At 46.5% G+C, this 22,693-nt stretch overlaps 1 protein-coding gene and 1 long non-coding RNA gene across 2 annotated transcripts in view; both read left to right on the top strand.

The window, feature by feature from the left end:
• LOC108491514 overlaps positions 1-1,143 on the top strand; it is a 5,209-nt gene extending 4,066 nt beyond the window's left edge. Inside the window, exon 3 of the long non-coding RNA XR_001872784.2 lies at positions 638-1,143. This is a non-coding gene — a long non-coding RNA (uncharacterized LOC108491514). The remainder of the gene's footprint in view (positions 1-637) is intronic.
• Positions 1,144-12,155: 11,012 nt separating this feature from the next.
• On the top strand, positions 12,156-21,195 carry Cct8l2 (chaperonin containing TCP1 subunit 8 like 2). The gene is given in 7 exon segments (XM_029570473.1): positions 12,156-13,383; positions 13,385-13,986; positions 14,644-14,728; positions 16,089-16,323; positions 18,346-18,626; positions 20,626-21,094; positions 21,097-21,195. Coding segments are annotated over 7 exon segments (2,451 nt in total). The 5' UTR covers positions 12,156-12,633; the 3' UTR covers positions 21,126-21,195.
• The last annotated feature ends 1,498 nt before the right edge of the window (positions 21,196-22,693 follow it).

Genomic DNA, 22,693 nt, shown 5'->3' on the forward strand with positions numbered 1-22,693 from the left:
TTGTCTTTTTGAGACAGGGTCTCCCTGTAGCCCCAGCTGTCCTGGGAACTCACTATGTAGACTAGGCTGGCCTTGAACTCACAAAGATCTGCCTGCCTTTGCCTCCCAAGTGCTGGGACTAAAGGTGTGCGCCACCACAACTGGCATTGGGCTTTCTTTTTGTAATGTACCTACTTATGTAATTTGTCAGCTTTTATTTGAGGTTTGTCATTTTTTCTTTCATCTGTCAGACTTGTATTTATTATAGATTTTACTGCTTTGCTTTTTCTGAGCCTTAAAAATACTTTCTTATTCTATTTGGTCAGTTTATAGTGTATTTGATAAATGGAATTTTGAGTTCAATGTAACTAAAGTTATGACCTACCTACTTGGTTTGATTTTTTTTTTTTTCTGTCTTTTTGAGACAGTGTCTCCCTGTAGCCCCAGCTGTCCTGGAACTCACTGTGTAGACCAGGCTGGCCTTGAACTCACAGAAATCCGCCTGCCTCTGCCTCTGCCTCCTGAATGCTGGGATTAAAGGCGTGCACCACCACACCCAGCCTTAAAAATGCATTTTTAAAATATGGTGGATGAAAGACTACATGACAAGGGTCTTTTCCTCTCTATACAATGTTTTTCTATGATATTGCACTTTCAGGACACAGCTAGCCTTTCAATCATAAATATATATATATATATATTGTACCTTGGAGGACCAGGGAAGGTATATTACTGGCAATGGAGAAGAATCAACATCTCAGTAAACTTCAAGCAAGCATGATGATTCTCCAAGAGCCTTGAAGACAAGTGAGTCAATAAAAATTCATAGGAGAGAGCCATTCTTACCAACTGAAGGTCTATGAAATGTCACTGAATGCTTGTCTTTCTTTAGAGCTCAGTCCTTATTGTTTTGTTTAGTGACTGTGGAAAGATCCATCTGGTTCTCTCCAGGTTCGCTATGAATGGTGTCCACCTGTTTTCCCCTGAAAGCTAGGTCTTAAGTTTCTTGAACTTGTACCACTGAGCTACATCTCCAGCCTGGTATTTTTGTTGATTGTGGGTTTTTTTGTTTCTTTTTGTGTCGTTTTTTTTGGAATCAAACTTTTGCAACTGTGGAAGGTCTACTGAAAACTTAAATAGTAGATTAAAAAAATTTTTTATGTATATGAGTGTTTTGCCTGCATGTATATAAGTACACCCATGTCATGCAATGTCCATGAAGGCCAGAAGAGGATGTTGGGTCCCCTGAAACTGAAGTTAGGGATGGTTGTTAGCCACCATGTAGGTGCTAGGAACCAAACTTGGGCCCTCTCTTAACCACTGAGCCATCTCTCCAGCCAAAATTTCTTATTCTTGTGTTTGTAAGACATAAAATTTGAGGTGCAAGGGCCCCATCAATACCACACAAAGAACACAGACAAAGCGAAAATCACTTGACCATGCAGATTTTATTTTGCAAAAGGGTGTGTTGGTCTGTTCAATTCAGCAAGCACACATGACCATGAAGTTTGATAGGTTTTTATCCCTGATGCTAGAGTACTGTGTCTTTTCCCCATTGGCTAGAGTTGGACCTCACCATCTTTCCCAGTTGGCTATTTTAAAATAATTATTGCAAGCTGGGCATGGTGGCACTCAACTTTAGTCTTAGCACTCAGTAGGCAGAGACAGCCGGACCTGTGTGAGTTCAAGGCCAGCCTGGTCTACATAGTGAGTTCCAGGCCAGCTGGGGCTACAGGGAGACCCTGTTTCAAAAAAAAAAAAAAGGAAAAGAGCTCCACTTCCCAGGTCATCAGGTCAGGGAATCCACCAGGGCCTTTCCTTAAACAAAAGTTTTACAGGGTATAGTGGGATTAAAAGCCTAGAATTTTGGCTGGGCCTGGTGGTGCACGCCTTTAATCCCAGCACTTGGGAGGCAGAGACAGACACATCTCTGAGAGTTCAAGTCCTGCCTTGTCTACATGGTAAGTTCCAGGACAGCTGGGGCTACAGGGAAACTCTGTCTCAAAAAGACCAAAAAATAAAATTAAATTAAAAAATAAAAGCCTGGTATTTCTTGTCATAGAGCAAGTTTTACAGGATTTGAAAGAAAAGACTAATATTTGTTTATTACATATTAGTATTTTTTAATATTTTTTATTTTTATATGTATGAGTGTATTGCCTGCATGTATGTGAGTGTACCCATGTCATGCAATGCCTAGGAGGTCAGAAGAGGACGTCAGTTTCCCTTGGAACCAAGAGTTAAGGATGGTTCATAGCTACCATGCGGGTTCTGGGAATCAAACCTAGGTCCTCTGCAAGAGCAGTCAGTGCTCTTAACCTCTGAGCCATCTCTCCAGCCCCCCATATTGGTATTTTTACCCCTAAAGTTGTAATTGCTCGGGGTTTAGCTCAATGGTAGAGCACTTACAAAGCATGTACCAAAGCCCTGGGCTCATTCCCATCACTGAAAAAAATATTTTATATATATATAAGAGAGAGAGAGAAAGCTTTACATAAGATATTTCGGTAATGTATACCATATGCCTATGTACTAGAAAACTTAAAGGAAGAAACAGAAGGAAATAAACAGAATGATCATCTTTGAAAGTCATCTTGAGCTACAAGTAGCATCACACTCCTATAATCCCAGCAGGCTGAGGCAGGAGGGTCACTATGCATCAGGCACCACCTTGGGCCATATCAAGTAACAGGTCGGCCAAGGCTACAAAGTCATTTGTGTATGGGAATATGAAGCATGACTAGATGCTTTCCAGCACATTTTACATAGATGTGACTCTTGCCCCCTAGGAGTCTCTAAGCGTGGCAGTAATATTTTTTATAAAAATAAAAAGGACTAACAGGTAACTAGAAAATAAACAGAAAAACATACAACTGGAAAAGTAAATATTTACATCTACAGTGTACAAAACCATAGTTTAAATGCATCCGTGAGATTTGGATGAATTGCCAAAGTCCCAACAGACAGCTGTCTATCCAGAAGAGGCAACCTAGGAAACATCCTGCCTGCAAGGGCCCCTGCAGGTGTTAGGTTGCATGAGGTTGCCACAGTGAAGTAACAGCAAATATATATTGTCTCCCAGCAGGAGGCAGGCCAGGTGTGGTGGTGCACACCTTTAATCCCAGCACATGGGAGGCAGAAGCAGGCAGATCTTTGTGAGATCAAGGCCAGCCTGGTCTACATAGTGGAACTACAGGGAGACCCTGTCTCAAAAAAACAAAAAACAACAACATCGTTCTGGAGGCCAGAGTTCACAATTACAGTGTCCACAAAGCTGATCCCTTCTAGAAGATTCTGAGAAGGAAGGTTTTCCACTCCTCCGGTTTCTGTCTCTGTGATCACACGGCCTTCTGGGCATCTGTCTTTCCAGCCCTTCTCTTCTCCCTGTGCCTGCTGCTTTTCTCACAGGATTGCCAGGTATGTGGATCAAAGGACCTCCCCAATCCAGTAGACTTCATTTCAGTGAATTGCATACACATACCAAATCAGGTCACATTCGTGTATTGTGGGAAGGACATGAATTTTCGAGCCACCAAGCAGCACAAATGATGCTTACCCATCTTACCAGATCAAAGTACATATTGCTACGAGGCTGAGGGTACCGCTCGGTGAAAAAGCACTTGTCCAGCACACTTGAGGCCCCGGTTCAGTACTCAGCACAGTCCACCATTACTCATCTCCAAATACACTAGCCAGGCATGGTGGTACACACCTTTAATCCCAGGACTCAGGAGGCAGAGGGAGGTGGATTTCTGTGAGAGATCCAGGTCAGCCTGGGATGCTTCATATAGTGGATTTCTGTGAGAGATCCAGGTCAGCCTGGGATGCTTCATATAGTGAGACCCCATGTCAATATGTATGTGTAGGTAGATGTATCTAATGGATTTTATAATGGATTAACAATGCACAAACTTTTATGGGGTATTGTTATTGTTTTTTAATATTTATTATTTTTATTTTATGTGTATGCATGTATTGCGTGCATGTAGGTAAGTAAGTGCACTCGTGTCATGCAGTACCCGCGGAGGACAGAAGAGGCTGTTCAATCCCCTGGAACTGGAGTTAGGGACAGTTGTTAGCTGCCATCTGGGTGCTGGGATTTGAACCTGGGACTTCTGCAAGAACTATCAGTGTTCTTAACCACTGAGCCATCTCTCCAGCCCCTATTGTATTTTTGAAACAAGGTCTCCTGTATTCTAGGCTGGCCTGCACTTGCTATGTGGTCAAGACATGCCTTGAACTCTTAATTCTCCTGCCTCTACCCCACAAGTGCTGGGAACACAGTCTGTGCCACCACACCCTAACCCTAACAAACTCTCTTGGCATGAAAAAACTTACACTTATTCTACAGCCAATCTATTTCTCAGAGGGAAGAATGAACCTTTCAAATGAATTGAATCTGATGGTGACAGTGTCCACATAGTTAAAATCGAGTTAGCAGTTCTGCTGTTTGATCTATGCAGAAACAGACATAGCAACAACAGACCATACTGGGGATATAGTGCAGTTGTCAGAATGCTGACCTTGTGTACATGAAGCCCTGGGTTTGATTCCCCAGCACCACATAAATAAATTACTTAAAAATTGGTCCAAACTAAAACAAATTGAAGAATAAATAAATAAATCAGCTCAAAAAATACTATTTGAGGCCTACTTTGTGAGACGTGCTGTCTGGGTCAAAGACAGTGATCTGTAGTCGCAGAAGACAGGACCCTTGGGGCTGGAGAGATGGCTCAGTGGTTAAGAGCACTGGCTGCTCTTGTAGAGGACCCAGGTTCAGTTACCCAGCACCCACATAGCAGCTAACAATCGTCCATAATTCCAGTTCCAGGGGATTCAACACACTCGTCTGACCTCCTTGGGCATTACATGACTTGGGCGCACTTACTTGCATGCAGGCAATACACTCATACACATAAAATCAAAACTAATAAAATTAAGGCAGGGTATGGTGGTGCACGCCTTTAGTCCCAGCACTTGGGAGGCAGAAGCAGGCGGAGCTCTGTGAGTTCAAGGCCAGCCTAGTCTACATAGTGAGTTCCAGGACAGCTGGAGCTACAGGTTGACGATGTCTCAAAAAGACCAAAAATAAAAAATAAAAATAATGACAATAAAATTTAAAAAAGAAAAAGAACACAGGACCCTTATATCAGACCTGTACACTCTGGAGACAGAAACAGAGCTTCCAGCCCCCTAGAGTGGTGTAGAGACTCCTTGGCCTGGCTCAGGAGATCCCAGACAGCCCCTCTGCCTTCCACCCGTGCCCCTCTCCCATCCTCTCCCATGCTTACTCAGCTCCAGCCTGCAGACCTGCTTCTAGGACCAGCAGGCGTCTCCTGTCATCCTTGGTCTTTTCCTCTCACCTGGCCAATCCCTGCTTTCCTTTTACTCCCCTCAAAGACAGCTTCCACCTTCAGGTCGGCTATCTCCACGATGGACGTCACATGCCCTCTGGATGCATGCACAGTAGGGCTTCCTAAGCTTTGTCCACTCTTCAATCCGTTTGCCCAAGAATATTGTTTGCGATCCTTCCTTGGGTATATTGGCATATAAAATAGGATTCAAATCAAACATTTAGTGATGATAAGTCATATGGAATTTTGTTTTGCCTGGGTGTGGTGACACATACCTCTAGTCCCAATGTTCAGGAGGTGGAAGCGGGAAAATCACCAAAAGTTCGAGGCCACCGGGTGTGGTGGTACACGCCTTTCGTCTCAGCACTTGCGATGCAGAGGCAGGCAGATCTCTGTGAGTTCTAGGCCAGCCTGGTCTACCACAGTGAGTTAGTCGTAGGCCAGCCTTGTCTACATAGTGAGGTAGTCATAGGACAGCCTGGTCTACCATAGTGAGTTAGTCCTAGGCCTGCCTGGACTGCATAGTAAGTTAGTCGTAGGCCAGCCTGGTCTACATAGTGAGTTAGTCGTAGGCCAACCAGTTCTACATAGTGAGTTAGTCGTAGGCCAGCCTGGTCTATCATAGTGAGTCAGTCCTAGGCCAGCCTGGTCTACATAGTGAGTCAGTTGTAGGCCAGCCTGGTCTACATAGTAAGTTAGTTATAGACCAGCAGGGACTATATCGCAAGACTCTGTCTCCCTCCAGTTTTGGGTTTTTTTTTTTTTTGTCTTTTTGAGACAGGGTCTCCCTGTAGCTCCAGCTGTCCTGGAACTCACCTGACTCAGATTTTTCCTTTTACCTTAAAACAATTCCTTGGTTAAGCTGGGCATGGTGCCCCATGCCTTTAATCCCAGCACTTGGGAGGCAGAGGCAGGTGGATCTCTGTGAGTTCAGAGCCAGCCTGGTCTACATAGTGAGTTCCAGGCCAACTGGGGCTACAGGGAGACCCTGTCTCAAAAAAAGACCAAAAAAAAAAAAAAAAAAACCAATTCCTTGGTTTACATATAATTTTGCCATTTATTACAGATGAAAGTAATTTTGCACACTAATGAAATGGTATGCTTGTTGCATTTGTTTTTACATAAATAGGTCTTGGCTCAATATTTGGTACTGCAGGACATAGAGCATCTTCAGTGTTTTTCAGTGCTGATCAATATTTTCATAATTGTCAGTGCTAAGAACACTGCTTCATATAAATAAACATGCAGCAAAAAAAAAAGGCAGAGGTATATTTAAGACCATTTCAGAAACTGTTGGAAATTGTGTCTTAATCCCAAGCCAAAATTCACTGAACAGTTTGTGTGTGTTTGTAGCTATTCCAAAAGTCAAACAACAGCTTTTATTTGTTTTTATTTTGTTTTTTGGAGTTGTTTGAAACTGGGTCTCCTTGTGGCCTAGTTAGCCTGAAACTCACTATATTGACCAGGCTGGCCTTGCTCTTACAGATAATCTCATTCCTCTGACTCCCAAGAACTGGAATTAAAGGCATGTACCATCATGCCCAACTTTCTTTGTGTTTTGAAACAGGGCTTCTGTGTCCAAGGTGGCCTGAGATTCATTGTATAGCTGATGATGGCTTTGAACTCCTGATTCTCCTGGCTTCTACCTTCCCAGTGCTGGGATTACAAGCATGTACCCCTTCCCTGACCACAATCTTAAATTGCAATTTTAAAAAAATATATAATATTATTATTATTATTTTATGTGTATGTGTGTATTGCCTGCATGTTGGTAAGTGTACCCATGTCGTGCAGTGCCTGTGGAGAATAGAAGAGACTATCGGATCCCCTGAACCTGGAATTACTGACAGTTATTAGCTGCTATGTGGGTGCTGGGATTCAAACCCGGGTCTTATGCAGGAACAGTCAGTGTTCTTATCTGCTGAGCCATCTCTCCAGCCCCATCAAATAGCAATTTTTTAAATCAAATATTCTAAGTACAATGCAAAGATACACAATTTGATATTTACGTGCTGAGGAATGAAGCTAGGAAAATATTAAGCATCTTTGCTTTCCTTAATTAGGCCATTGTTTCTACAAGAGCAAAGAACTTGATATAGTAAAATAATGCAATTCATAGCATACTATAGTCTCAATTTGAGTGAGGAGTTAGCTTTCATTGGTGTTGCATTGCATGATGGGATATGCAGGGCAAAGCATGAACATTATATGTTCGGGAAGCAAGGCTGCAGAGAAATTGCTGGATGTGGAGCTGTCAGAAACATCTCAGATTTACCACCCTTTGATTTGTTTGTAATTGTTGGTTTTGAGACAGGGTCTCACTTTGTAGCACTGACTGATCTTGAACTCACAAAAATCCACCTCCCTCTGCCTCCTGAGTGCTGGGACTAAAGGTGTGTGCTATTAAGCCTTGCACCATTTGATTTTGAATTGATATTTGGTTGTTGCAGTTCAGAAACCTTTTACTGTTGTCAAATTACTTCCATATTCAGTTATATGATGCCATCTGGGGTCACAATAAGTAAATGCAATTTTTTTTGTTGGTCTTTTTGAGACAGGGTCTCCCTGTAGCTCCAGCTGGCCTGAACTCACTATGTAGACCAGGCTGGCCCTGAACTCACAGAGATCTGCCTGCCTCTGCCTCCCAAGTGCTGGGACTAAAGGTCACCACACCGGTTTAAATAAATGCAATTTTAAAAAGGAGTTAGTGGCACACAGGTTTAATCCCAGCATTTGGGAGACATCAGCCTGGTCTACATTATAAGGAGGGAAAGAAGGAGGGAGGGAAGGAGGGAGGGAGGGAGGAAGAGGGAGGAAGAAGAGGAGAAGGGAGGAGGGAGAGGAGAGCTTCTGATGCTTCTCCAACTCCAGTGGACACATGATGGTTACCACAGCTACCCTACCTGGTAACGGTTTGATACATGGTTTCAGAGTAAGTGAAACAGACTGAAAATGTGTGTTAGATGTTACAAAAGGAGCTAAGATGGTCCTTCTCAGACTGTTTTACAAAAGCAACTATATCTTTATGGACAATGCATCCATACATACTTTGCTACATTTTGTGTGGTCCTTAAAGTTTAAGTTTACACTTCTCTACATTTGGACAAGTCAACTTTGCCCCCCTGAGTAACATTCAGAGGGCTCTGGACACTGTTGCAGACTTTCAGACACCTGAGTGTGGAAAATCATCCCTGTTGCTAAAAATCAGAACAGGTGATCCAACATGTCACACACTATAATGCTAATTCTTAGGAGGCTGAGGCGGGGGTACTTTGATTTCAAGGCCAGCCTAGCCTACAAACTGAGCAGAAGCCAGCCCAAGAGTACCTAGCATGGCTAAATAATAATAATAATAATAATAATAATAATAATAATAATAAAAGCTGGGCAAGGTGCCACAAGCCATAAATCCCAGCACTCGGAGGCAGATAGATCTCTGAGTTTGAGGATCAGAAACAGGGCACAGTGGCACATGCTTATAATCCCGGTACTTGGGAGGTGGAGGCAGATCGGCAGTTCAAGGTCGTTTTTAACTATATAACAAGTTGGAGGCCAGGACTATATGAGAGTCTGTCCAAAAAAATGAAAGCGAAAGAAAAAAGATTAAAGTAGTAATCCATAGTGTTTATACAGTACCTCCCTAGAAACATTCTGAGCTAAGAACATGTTAAAAGGAAAATAATTACAGAAAAGGCATATACAATGTTCATATAATCTATTTTTGTAAAATTGTGTAAATCTGGGGTCTAGAGAAATAGCTAAGTGGTTAATAGTACTGGCTGCACTTGCAGAGGGCCTGGGTTCAATTCCCAGCACCCACATAGTGGCTAACAACTGCCAGTAACTCCAGTTCCAGGGGATCTGATGCCTTCTTCTAACCTCCATGGGCATTGCACAACATGGGTGCACTTACACACATGTAGGCAATACATTCATATACATAAAACAAAAATAAAATTTTTTTAAATGTGTAAACCTGTAATTATGCATGCATAGAATACATAAAAAGCAACAATGTTCATGAGGTAGACAATGAGGGACCTAGCTCAGGTGGTAGAGTGCTTGTTTGGCACTCACAAAGCCCTGGGTTCAATCCCAGCCCCCCATAAACCCAACATGATCGTGTATGCCTGTAACCTTAGCGTTTGGGAGAGGGAGATAAGAAGATCAGAAGTTTTTATTTCTTTTCTTATTTTTTTTATACACAAAGATGTTTATTTCAGTTTTATTTATAACACTACTAGAGCTGAAAACAATGTTCAACAGGGAAAATTAACTGAATAATAATCTGTTCATGCACAGTTATTTATATTAATGATAGTAAATTTGAGGTTTGATTTTGTGTATGAGTGTGTGTGTGTGTGTGTGTGTGTGTGTGTGTGTGTGTGTTTGTGTTTGGTACAGGGCACTGAAAGTAGGATGCAGCAAATGCTGGGAACTTACTACCAGTGAGTTATATCTCCAGCACTGAATTTTATTTTTTGAATTTTCATTTAAAAATATTTTATTTATTGTTTTCATTTTATGTGTATGAATGCATTGCCTACATGTATGTAAGTGTACCCATGTCATACAATGCCCATGGAGGTCAGAAGAGGGCATTGGATTCCCTGGAACTGGAGTCACAGACAGTTGCTAGCCACTATGTGGATACTAAGAATTGAACCTCAGTCCTCTGCAAGTACAGCCATATTTTATTATTTTATGTCTATGAGTGTATTGCCTGTGTGTATGTAAGTGCACCCGTGTTGTGGAATGCCCACAAAAGTCAGAAGAGGTTTTCAGATTTCCCTGGAACCAGAGTTATGGACTGTTGTTACCACCATGTGGATTCTGGGAATTGAACCTAAGTCCTCTGCAAGAGCAGCCAGTGCTCTTAACTGCTGAGCCATCTCCCCAGCCCCAAAGATCAGAAGTTTAAGATCATTTTTGGCTGCATAGTAAGACCCTGTCTCAAAAAGGAAGAGAGGAAGAGGACATGACAACAGTGAGTCAGGTCTGTGGCTGACAACTAACCCTAGAATGTAACAGGAGAATTGCTGAGAGTTCCAAGCTAGCCTGGGCTACAGTATGAGACCTTATCTCAAAACAAACAGAGCCTGCAAGATGGCTCACTGGGTAAAGGTGCTTGCTGCAAGGCCTGATAACCTGAGTTTGATCCAAATGTTAGAGAACCAATTCTCACAAGTTGTCCTCTGCCCTCTACACACACATACAAAACAAATATATAAATGTGGTTTTTAAAATATTTTATTTATGGACTGAGGCGATGGCTCAGCAGTTAAGGGCATGAACTGCTCTTTCTTGCAACAGACCCAGTTTCAGTTCCCAGCACCCACATGATGGCTAACAACTGTCCATAACTCCAGTTCCAGGGGAGCTGACGCCCTCTTCTGTCCTCCACAGGCACGATATGGGTGCACTTACATGCAGGCAACACACTCATATACATAAAAATAAATTTAAAATATATTTTATTTTTATTTTATGTGTATTTTATGTTTTGCCTGCATGTATGGACAACCATGTGGATGTAGTGCCCATGGAGGCCAGGAGATATGCTGGAACTGGAGTTAAGGATGGTTGTTAGCTGCCATGTGGGTGTTGGGAACTGAACCCAGGTCCTCTACAAGAGCAGCCAGTACTCTTAAACTACAGTTGTCTCTGCAACCCAAATATGTAAATGTTAAAAAAATTAAAAGCTGGGAATGCACACCTTTAATCCCAGGACTCAGGATGCAGAGGCAGAGGGATCTCTGTAAGTTCAAGGCCAGCCTGGTCTACACAGTGAGTTCCAGGACAGCTGGGGCTACAGGGAGACCGTCTCAAAAAAGACCAAAAATAATAAATAAATAAATAAATAAATAAATAAATAAAAATAAATAAAATAAATAGAAGCCAAGTGTGACTGGGCACCGTGACACATGCCTGTAACCCCAGCACTTAGACATTGATTCAGGAAGACCAAGAATTTGAGGCTGTTGTAGTTTACTTTTCTGTTTCTGTGATAAAGCACTCTGACTAACAACAACTTGGGGAGGAACAGGTTTGGTTTACATGTCCAGGTCACAGTCCATCATTGAGGGAAGTCAGGGCAGGAACTCAAGCAGGAAATGAAGCAGGGATCATGGAGGAATGCTGTTCACTGAGCTGCTGCCTGGCTCACTACGGATAGCTTTAAAAATGTTTTTTAATTTTAATTTATGTGTATGAGCTATTTCCTGCTTGTGTGTAAGTGCACCTGTCTTGTGCAATGCCCACTGCAGGCAGAAGAAGACATCAGAGCCCCTGGAACTGGGGTTACAGATGGATATTTACCACGTGGGTCCTTGGCGAGAGCAGCCAGTGCTCTTAACGGCAGTGCCACCTCCCCAGTCCCACTTTGTAAAATATATATTTTATTTTTTATTTTACATATATGAGTATTTTGTCTGCATGTGTGTAAGTGTACCTGTATTGTGCAATGCCCTCAGAGGTCAGAAGAGAGTGTCAGGTCCCCTGGAACTGGAGTTACAGATGGTTGTTAACCACTGTATGGGTGCTGGGAACCAAACGTGGGTCCTCTGCTAGAGCAGCCAGAGTTCTTAACCATTGAGTCATCTCCAGCATGCTGGTAGCTTTTTTTTAAATACAGCCTAGGCCCACCTGTCTAGGGATGGTGCTACCCACAGTGATTTGGGCCCTTCTATATCAGTCATCAATAAGACAATCCCTTACAGACAAAGCCACAGAACAGTCTGATTTAGGAAGTTCTACAATTGGGGTTCCCCCTTCCCAGGTGACTCTAGGTTGTACCAAGTTTACAATAAAAACTAACCACTACCAAGGCCAACCTGGGCTACATGAGACCCAATCTCAAAAAAAGAAAAAGTAAAGAAAAAGAAAAAAGTAAATGGTTATATCTGGGCTGGGGTTCTAAATGACCTTTATTTCCTACCCAACTGAGCTACATCAGCAGACTGTCACCAATGTGTCAGGTCTGGTGGAGTGTCCCGCCTCCATTGCTGAACAAGGTCGGACTTCTCCCTGCTGGCAGGGCCTCCCCAGTGCTCACTGTGCCTCTGTTGACTTCATTCCCTGTAGCCAGTTCCATTTGCCACTTTGTGACCTCATCACAGCTACAGTTTCAGCTGCTGTGGTTAAGAGCCCTCAGGAGCCCAGCTCTGTGTGGAATCAGCTTTGGAGGTAGCTTCAGGACCCAGCTTTCAGCGGGTCATATTTGGAAACGAGGTGGAGGTCCACGGTCTGACCCTGTACATAGAAGGCGATGGGCCTTTGACTTTTGGAGTGTCTCTAGCCCATGGCGGTCCCCCCACCCTCCCAGAGGGTGCAGTGCAAAGTCCCATCAGCCCTGGAGCTGCCCCAGTGGCTGGAGCCAGGCCTGGAGAAGATCTCTGGGTGTCTGGGAGAGGAGCATTCATGTGTGTTGTGGGACACAGACGCAGCCCAGACCCTGGCCACTACCATCTGGCCTTGCTATGGCCCCTATGGCCGGCGGAAGTTCCTGGTGACCGCCAAGGGAGAAACAATTTGCACCGGTCATACGGCCGCCATCCTTAGGGCCCTGGAGCTGGAACACCCAGCTGCCCAGTTCATTCGAGAACTGGCCCAATCCCAGGCAGAAGGCAGTGGGGACAGCACGGCCTTCGTGGGTCTCCTGACCAAAGCCTTGCTGGAGCAGGCCCAGCACCTGCTGTGGGCCTGCCTGCCTTGCACTCAGCTCTGGGAGGCCCTGGCCACGGCCACAGAAGTCCTGACCGCTTTGCCTTCCCTGGCCATCCGGTCCCTGGGGCCTTTGGAAGACCTATCCTGGGCCCTCTATTCGGCGATGAACACCCATACTCTGTCCAACATAGAGCATTTAACTAAACTTGTGGCTCAGGTGTGCTGGGTGAGCCAGGAGTCCGATGGCAGTTTCAAACCTGAGCGTGTTGGGGTGTGCACACTGCAGGGAGGGGCACTGGGTGATTCCCAAATTCTCCCTGGTTTAGCCATATCCGGGAAGCCCTGTGGACAAATGACTGAGGTGTTAACTAACCCCATGGTGGCCCTTGTATATTTGCCCCTTTGGTCCTACAAATCCAAATGCACAGGCCACAGCCCGTCTCTCCAGTCCCGAAGAACTCCTGCAACTTACAGCGCAGACTAAACAAGTGAACAAGGAAGTGGACCAGCTGGCCGCTATGGACATCAGTGTGGTGGTGGTGGTGGTATCAGGGGATGTCGACAAGAATACAGCAACCCACACTGATAGCTGTGCCATCATGGTGATACTGGCCAAGTCCCAAAAGGAGATGGTTTACCTAAGTGAGGCGATGGGTACTCCTCTGCTGACCCAGCTGTTTCCTCCCGTGGAGCCAGGGAGGTGCCAAAAGGTTTACAGGCGGGATCTGGGAGCCACTGTGGCCGTGGTGTTCAGGTGGGAGCATGAGAGCTCGCCTTCCCTCACCTTGGTTCTCAGGGTACCCACCATCCAGGGACTGCGGGGTGCAGAGCAGGCTGTCTACCATTGCATTGAGGTCTTTTGCCAGTTGTGTCAGGATCCCAAGCTGCTGGCCGGAGCCGGAGCTGTGAAGCCCTCCTCCTTGGCCCTCCGCCCTGAACTCCTGAGACTCCTGCCCCTCTTTAGGACTAACTGCTCTTTTTTGCTTCTGTAAACTGCTTAATTGCTTGGCTGAAAGGACAAACTGTATTGACCCCATTCTGACTAGCTGTTTCAGGCAAGCCTGGACATGCCCAGGCATGCTGTAATCTCCACCTACCACCCCCACCCCAGGGGGCTATAGATAAGCAAGCCCAGGCATATAACAGCCTTATAAGGTAGAAACAGAGACTTCTGGCTCCACAGACAACAATCAGCACATTCCATAGCTCTGAGGGTAGCACCCACCAATGAGAAACCTCCAGGACTGCATCCCTTATAACCAATCAATTCAAAAGTGTGTTGGTGCGCACAGGCTCCTTGGACCAATCAAAGTGTGACTCTGTTATTCCCCTCCTCCCTTTGTCTAAAACCTATAAAGTGCTTCCACCCCCTGGGATCGGGGCTCTCAGCACAGATCCACTGCGTTGGTGAGGTCCAAGAGCCCGAAGCTTAAGCCTGAATAAAGACTCTTTGTTCTTGCATGCCCTCTGGATTCCATAGTTATTTTGGGGGGTCCATTCTCTGGGCACAACATTTGGGGGCTCATCTGGGATCCCAAAGACCCCTCCACGGGACCCCAGAGCGCTGAGTCTGCCTGATCCGATTGGTGAGTGTCTCCTGTCTTTGTGTCTTTTGTCTTTGCGTGCTTCTGGTTTTTGGGCCCAGTTTTCAGGTGGCCTGTTGGAGGTCTAGGTGGACACACTGGAAGGCCCCAGGCCGTGGGACTCGGGAGACATCCTGGACCCACCTGGTAGGGATTGGATCCCCCTGGTAGACTTGGAAGGATGAAGCGGGTCGCACCCGCTGGGAGGTGAGAGGCCATCATCCTACTTTCAGTTTAAGGCTCCAGTTAACCTAGTGTTGTTTTTCTGTGGGTTTGTGCTTTTTGTTGTGTTTGTGACTCTCACTGTGTTAGAAGAGACAGGACAGAACCAAGTAACCCCTCTCAGCCTTTTTCAGGATCATGTCTCGGAATTCAAAGCCCAGGCTGAAAGCTTGGGGCAAGGAGTGAAAAAAGGGAAGCTCTTTATGTTTTGCAGGAAGGAATGGCCAACCTTTGGGGCTGGTTGGCCTGAAGAGGGGACGTTCGACCTGCCCACCATCTACAGAGTAAAGGATATAATTTATAGCTATCCAGGCCACCCTGATCAGGTCCCTTACATCACAACTTGGCAGGTTATGGTGGAGAAGCCTCCAAAATGGTTAAAGCCATTCCTTCCTCCTCCCCCCACCAGCTCAAAGCCGACTGTCCTCGCCCTATGTGAGGATGAATGGCAGAGAAATGAAACTAAACCTTCTGCCCCCCTTTACCCTGTCTTGCAAGGAGGCACTGGGGAAGAGCTCTTGTTTGACCCCACCCCTTATCAGCCTGTCCCACAAGCAGAGCCTCAGGACATCCCAGGGGAGGCGGAGGCAGCCCCACCCCAGGAGGCAGAAGAACACCCTCCCCAGACACGGAGGAGAGTTCAGAGGGAGCAGCCACGGCTGGTGGCAGACTCTACTGTCCTCCCCCTCAGGGCTGTGGGGTCACTCACTGAAATGGGGGACCAACAGATGCAATATTGGTCATTTACAACTAGTGACCTCTACAATTAGAAGCTGCAGACAGCTAAATTTTCTGAAAAGCCCCAAGGTCTAATTGATTTGCTAGAATCTGTTTTGTTTACCCACCAGCCCATTTGGGATGATATTCAGAAGCTTTTGCTGGTCCTGTTCACCACTGAAGGAAGAGACCGGATCCTGGTTGAAGCCCACAAGCTGGTCCCTGGGGTGGATGGGACTCCCACCACCAATCAGGCCCTGATAGATGAAGCCTTTCCCCTGGTTAGGCCAAACTGGGACTTCAATGTGGCTGAAGGTAAGGAGAGGCTCCAGGTCTACCGCCGGACTCTAATGGGGGTTTCCGGGCTGCCGCAAGGCATCCCACCAATATGGCCAAGATTAGTGGTGTGTAGCAAGGGAGGGCAGAATCACCTGCAGCATTCCTAGAAAGGATCCTTGAGGCATTCCGTACCTATACTCCAATGGACCCGGAAGCACCCGAGAATAAGAATGCAGTGATCCTGGCATTCGTGAATCAGTCTGCACCCGATATAAGGCGCAAATTGCAGAAATTGGACAGGCTGGCAGATAAAACCCTGCCAGAGCTTCTGGCAGTGGCTGAGAAAGTCTACAATCATCGAGAGAGCCCTGAGGACAAGCAGGCCTGGGTCGCCGCCACACCAGTGCCAAGCAGACCTGCGACTTTGCCAAGATTTTCCTGGCCACATCGGCCAGGTCCCCAGGTGAAAGAGAATGCCAGCTGCGATGCCTATCTGCTGAACAAGGTAGGAGATGCCCAGAAGGGTGACCAAAATTGTTAAAAAACCAATGCGCCTACTGTAAGAAAATGGGCCACTGGAAGAAGGAATGTCCAGAAAGACTGGCCGGGCAGAAGCAGGTTCGTGAAGGAACACAAGTCCTGGAGCTTGGGGAATGGAGCGAATAGGGAGGACAGGGTTCGGATCCCCTCCCCGAGCCCGGGGTAACTCTCAGAGTGGAGGGGACACCCATGAGTTTCCATGTAGACACTGGTGCTCAACATTCAGTGTTAACAGAAACCCTAAGGAAATTGTCAAACAAAAGGTCTTGGGTACAGGGAGCAACTGGCATGAACCAATATTCATGGACCAACCGAAGGAAAGTGGACTTAGGCACGGTCCGGGTGTCCCACTCCTTCCTAATCATACCAGATTGCCCCTACCCACTCTTAGGTAGAGACTTGCTTACCAAAACTGAAGCCCACATCCATTTTTCACCTAATGGGGCTCATTTAATAGATAAAGGAGGCCACCCCATTCAGGTACTGACCTTACTGGAAGACAAGTATCGACTGCACCAAAAACTGGACCCACAGCCAATGGAGGAGATTTCTGCTTGACTGCAGGAATTTCCCCTGGCCTGGGCTGAGACAGGAGGGATGGGGCTGGCAGCCCACAGGCCACCCATCTGGGTGTAGCTGAAACCAGGAGCCCTTCCAGCTCAGGTAAAGCAGTATCCCATGTCCCATGAAGCCAGATCAGGGATTACCCCACATATCTGGAGGTTAAGAGACTAGGGCATCCTAGTACCCTGCAGGTCTGCATGGAATACACCTCTCCTCCTGGTGAAGAAGCCAAACTCAAATGATTACCGGCCAGTACAGTATCTGAGAGAAGTAAATAAGTGGGTCATGGATATCCATCCCACAGTGCCTATCCCATGTCCCATGAAGCCAGATCAGGGATTACCCCACATATCTGGAGGTTAAGAGACTAGGGCATCCTAGTACCCTGCAGGTCTGCATGGAATACACCTCTCCTCCTGGTGAAGAAGCCAAACTCAAATGATTACCGGCCAGTACAGTATCTGAGAGAAGTAAATAAGTGGGTCATGGATATCCATCCCACAGTGCCTAATCCCTATACCCTCCTGAGCTCCTTGCCACCCTCCAGGAGCTGGTATACTGTACTAGATTTAAAAGACGCCTTCTTTAGCCTGCCCTTAGCCAAGGACAGGCAGCCATTCTTTGCCTTCGAATGGCAAGATCTGGAGGTCGGTTTCAATGGACAACTGACCTGGACTCACCTGCCTCAGGGATTCAAGAACTCGCCCACTCTCTTTGATGAGGCACTTCATGAAGATCTGGGTGAGTACAGGCTGGAACACCCCCAGCTCACCCTATTGCAGTATGTAGATGACATCCTGATACCTGCTGCTGATGCTCTACTATGTCAGCAAGGGACTAAGGATTTGTTGGTGACTCTAGGCAGGCTAGGATATCGGGCATCCACTAAGAAGGTACAAATGTGTCATCAAGAAGTGATTTATCTAGGGTACATTCTAAAAGAAGGACAAAGATGGCTCACAGATGCCAGGAAAGAAACAGTGCTAAAGATTCTGGTCCCCAACTCCCGGAGAGCAGTGAAAGAGTTTCTGGGATTGGCAGGGTTTTGTCGCCTCTGGATCCCAGGGTTGCCGAATTGGCTAAGCCTCTCTATGAGGCCACAAAAGGGAATGAGACTTTCATTTGGACAGAGGAAAGAGAAAGGGCCTTTAATGAAATTAAGCAAGCCCTCCTGACGGCCCAGGCTTTGGGGCTCCCTGATGTCACCAAGCCTTTCCACCTCTACGTAGATGAAAAGAAAGGATTAGCCAAAGGAGTCCTGACTAAAACGTTAGGACCCTGGGATAGACCAGTGGCATACTTGTCTAAGAAACTTGATCCAGTAGCTGCAGGATGGCCACCATGCCTGCAGATTATAGCTGCTACTGCCCTTCTAGACTAGGATGCAGATAAATTGACATTAGGGCAAGAACTGCACATCACCACTCCTCATGCTATTGAAGGAGTTCTTAAGCAGCTACGGGACCGCTGGTTGAGCAACACCCGAACAACCCATTATCAGAGCTTACTTCTTAACCCTCCGAGAATTCGGTTCCTCCCAAGCACCACCCTTAACCCAGCCACCCTGCTGCCCGACCCCAACTTGGACGCACCCCTGCACGATTGCGCGGGGATCCTGAGCCAGATACACGGGCTCAGAAACAACCTGACTGATCAGCCACTCTCCGATGCAGAAGCTACTTGGTTCATGAAGGATGGGCAGAGGTATACAGGGGCGGCAGTGGTAACTGAGACTGAGACTGTTTGGGTGGCGGCTTTGCCTGTGGGAACCTTGGCTCAGAGGGCTGAACTGATAGCTCTGACTGAGGCCCTAAGGCTTGGAAAGAACAGATGATTGAATGTATACACAGACAGCAGATATGCCTTTGCTACGGCACTTGTGCATGGAGCCATCTACCAGGAAAGGGGGCTGCTCACAGTGGAGGGAAAAGCTATTAAAAATAAACAAGAAATTCTTCACTTGTTGGCGGCTCTATGGCTGACTAAGAAGTTAGCTATCATCCACTGCCCCGGGCACCAGAAAGCTAACACACCCACAGCTCGAGGAAATCAGAGAGCAGACCGGGTTGCCAAAGAAGTAGCCTTGGAGGCCTTCCAGATTTTGCCAATCCAACTGCCAGATCCTGCACCCCCCCCACCCCGTCCTACCTGATCAGCCTCACTATTCCCAAGAGGATATGAAACTGATATACAAACTTCCCATGACCCAAAAGATCGAGGCTTGGTGGCATACAGGAGACTGTAGAATTATTCTGCCAAACGACTTGGCCAAAGACCTCCTCACACACATCCACCAAACCACTCACCTGGGTACAAGGAAGACAGCTGAACTCTTAAGAAATGCTCACTTAAAAGTCTTGAATCTCCACCCACTGGTTAATGCAGTCACCTCTGCATGCCTTAGTTGCAAACTGACCAATGCTGAAAACCACCCTAAGGAAAAAGGGGCTCGAACGAGGGGCTCTAGACCAGGGGCCAACTGGGGGATGGACTTTACAGAAGTTAAGCCACGCAAGTATGGTTACAAATATCTGCTAGTTCTGCTAGTTCAGGATGGACTGAAGCCTTCCCCACCAAGCATGAGACCACTCAGGTGGTAACCAAGAAACTGTTGGAGGACATCTTACCCAGGTATGGCATCCCAGCCCTTCTGAGCTCCGACAACAGGCCAGCCTTTGCATCACAGGTAACCCAATTGTTAGCTAAGATATTGGGGACAAATTGGAAATTACATTGTGCATATAGACCACAGAGTTCAGGGCAGGTAGAAAGGATGAACAAAAACTCTAAAAGAGACCCTTACCAAACTGACCATGGAGACTGGCGGGGACTGGGTGGCTCTCCTTCCTTTCTCCCTGTATAGGGTGAGGAACTTGCCCTATCTGCTAGGACTAACCCCATATGAAATCATGTTTGGTAGACCACCCCCCCATTCTTCCCAACTTACGAGCTGACTTAATCGCTGAATTTGATAACCAACAGTTGCTTGATTCTTTAGGGGTGGTGGCCCGGGCGCATAGGGACATATGACCCTGGCTGAAAGCCATCTATGAGGCCACTCCCCGACAACTACCAGCCTGGCGATCGAGTCTACATCCACAGACATCACCAAGAGACCCTGGAACCCCGTTGGAAGGGACCCTAACCTGGACCCAAGATTGGGTCCTCTCTAAGTTACAAAGAAAAGGGGAGAATGTGAAGCCCTCCTCCTTGGCCCTCCGCCCTGAACTCCCAAGACCCCTGCCCCTCTTTAGGACTAACTGCTCTTTTTCGCTTCTGTAAAGTGCTGGCTGAAAGGACAAACTGTATTGACCCCATTTTGACTAGCTGTTTCAGGCAAGCCTGGACATGCCCAGGCATGCTGTAATCTCCACCTACCACCCCCACCCCAGGAGGCTATAGATTAAGCAAGCCCAGGCATATAACAGCCTTGTAGAAACAGGGACTTCTGGCCCCACAGACAACAGTCAGCACATTCCATAGCTCTGAGGGTAGCACCCACCAATGAGAAACCTCCAGGACTGCATCCCTTATAACCAATCAATTCAAAACTGTGTTGGTGCGCGCAGGCTCCTTGGACCAATCAAAGTGTGACTCTGTTATTCCCCTCCTCCCTTTGTCTAAAACCTATAAAGTGCTTCCACCCCCTGGGATCGGGGCTCTCAGCACAGATCCACTGCGTTGGTGAGGTCTGAGAGCCCGAGTTTAAGCCCAAATAAAGACTCTTTGTTCTTGCATGCCCTCTGGATCCCATGGTTATTCTTGGGAGTCCGTTCTCTGGGCACAACAGGGCCATGGAGATGGCTCTGGCAAAAATGCTGGCTGAAAAAGGAAGCCAACTGGCAGGCCCCAACGGCCCGGCCTTCCTCCCCTTTGCTCAGGCCCTGAGATTGCTGCAGGAAACCTTGGCAGAGAACGCGGGTTTAGCCACTCAACAGGTGATGGCAAAATTGAGTGCGAGTCACCAAGATGGCAACTTCTTCACTGGAGAGGGAACAGAAGGGTTAGTAAACGTGACCCACTCAAAGATCTGGGACAGCCTAAGGGTCAAAGTTTGTGCACTCCAAGTGGTTGCTAAGGTGGTGCAGCAGCTGGTGACAGAGGATGAGATCATAGTGGCCAAGAAGATCCCTATGCACCAGCTGATTTCAAGTCCCAACTCAAAGAAGGCAAAGAGTAACACCCATTCACCAAGAAAAAATTCTTTGGAATGTATAAGTAGCAGCAGCCTTAATAAAACAGGACTGCCCAGTCACCCCAAAACATGGTTTTGCTTACATGATTACTGCTGACTGTCTGGCACTTCCAAGTCACTACCACCTTCCTTTTTTTTTTCTTTTCCCTTTCGGTCTTTTTGAGACAGGGTCTCCCTATAGTCCTAGTTGGAACACCTTATGCAGCAAACCAGGCTGGCCTTGATCTCAACAGAAATCTGCTTGCTTCCTGAGTTCTGGGATCAAAGGTGAGTGCCACCACACCACACTTCCTTTCTTTTTTTTTTTTGGTCTTTTTGAGACAGGGTCTCCCTATAGCCCCAGCTGTCCTGGAACTCACTATGTAGACCAGGCTGGCCTTGAACTCACAGAGATCCCCTGCCTTTGCCTCCTGAGTGCTGGGACTAAAGGTGTGTGCCACCACGCCCGGCTTTCTAATTTTTTAAAGATTTATTTAATTTTAATTATGTGATGTTGTGGGTCTTTGTGTATGTACATGTAAGTACAGGTGTCTGAGGAGGCCAGAAGAGGGTGTTGGATCCCCTGAAGCTGGAGTTACAGATGGTTGTGAGCTGCCCAAACTGGGTGCTAGGAACCAAACTCAGGTCTTCTGGAAGAGTACCAAGCACTTTTAATCAATAAGCCCCCTCTCCAACCCATAGAGTCAGTTTCTTCATATACAACAACATAAAGATGAGTGTGGTAAAGCAAGCTTGTAGTCCAGGCACTTGGGAGATGGATGCAGAAGGATCGGCAGTTCAAGGTCTCAGCTAGACAGTGTGTTTGAGGCCAATCTGGGCTACATAGTGATACCCTGTCTAAAAAACCACAAACAAGGCTGGGGATGTAGTTGAGTTGGTAGCATGCTTGCCTAGCATGCATAAAGCCCTAGGTTTGATCCCCAGTACTACATAAAGCAGGTATGGTGGTACACATCTTTAATTCCAGCACTTGGGAGGTATAGACAGAAGGAGCACAAGTTCAAGGTCACCCTTAGTGACCTAGTGAGTTCAAAGACAGCTAGACTATAGAAGACCCTGTCAAATCTTTAATCCCAGCACTTGAGAGGCAGAAACAGGCAGATCTCTATAAACTCCCGGCCAGCCTGGTCCACATAGTGAGTACCAGGCCAGCTGGAACTATAAAGAAACTATTTCAAAATCACAAAATGAAAATGACAACAAAAATGAAAAGAAAAAAATTCTTTTTATGGGAGCTAGAGAGATGGCTCAGCAGTTAAGAACACTGTTCTTGCAGAAGACCCAGGTTGGAATCCCAGCACCCACATGGCAGCTAACAACTGTCCGTAACTTCAGTTCCAGGGGATCCGACAGCCTCTTCCTCCATGGGCATTGCATGACACAGGTGCACTTACCTACAGGCAGGCAATATACGCATAAACATAAATTAAAAATAATAAAAGCTGGGCGTGGTTGCACATACCTGTAGTCCCAGTGCTTAGGAGGCAGAGGCAGGTGGATCTCTGTGAGTTCAAGGCCAGCCTGGTCTACACAGTGAGTTCTAGGCCAGTTGGGGCTACAGAGAGACCCTGTCTCAAAAAGACCAAAATAATAAT

The sequence above is a fragment of the Nannospalax galili genome, unplaced genomic scaffold, assembly GCF_000622305.1.
Source record: "Nannospalax galili isolate Female #2095 unplaced genomic scaffold, S.galili_v1.0 scaffold302, whole genome shotgun sequence".
Taxonomy (NCBI): Eukaryota; Metazoa; Chordata; class Mammalia; order Rodentia; family Spalacidae; genus Nannospalax; species Nannospalax galili.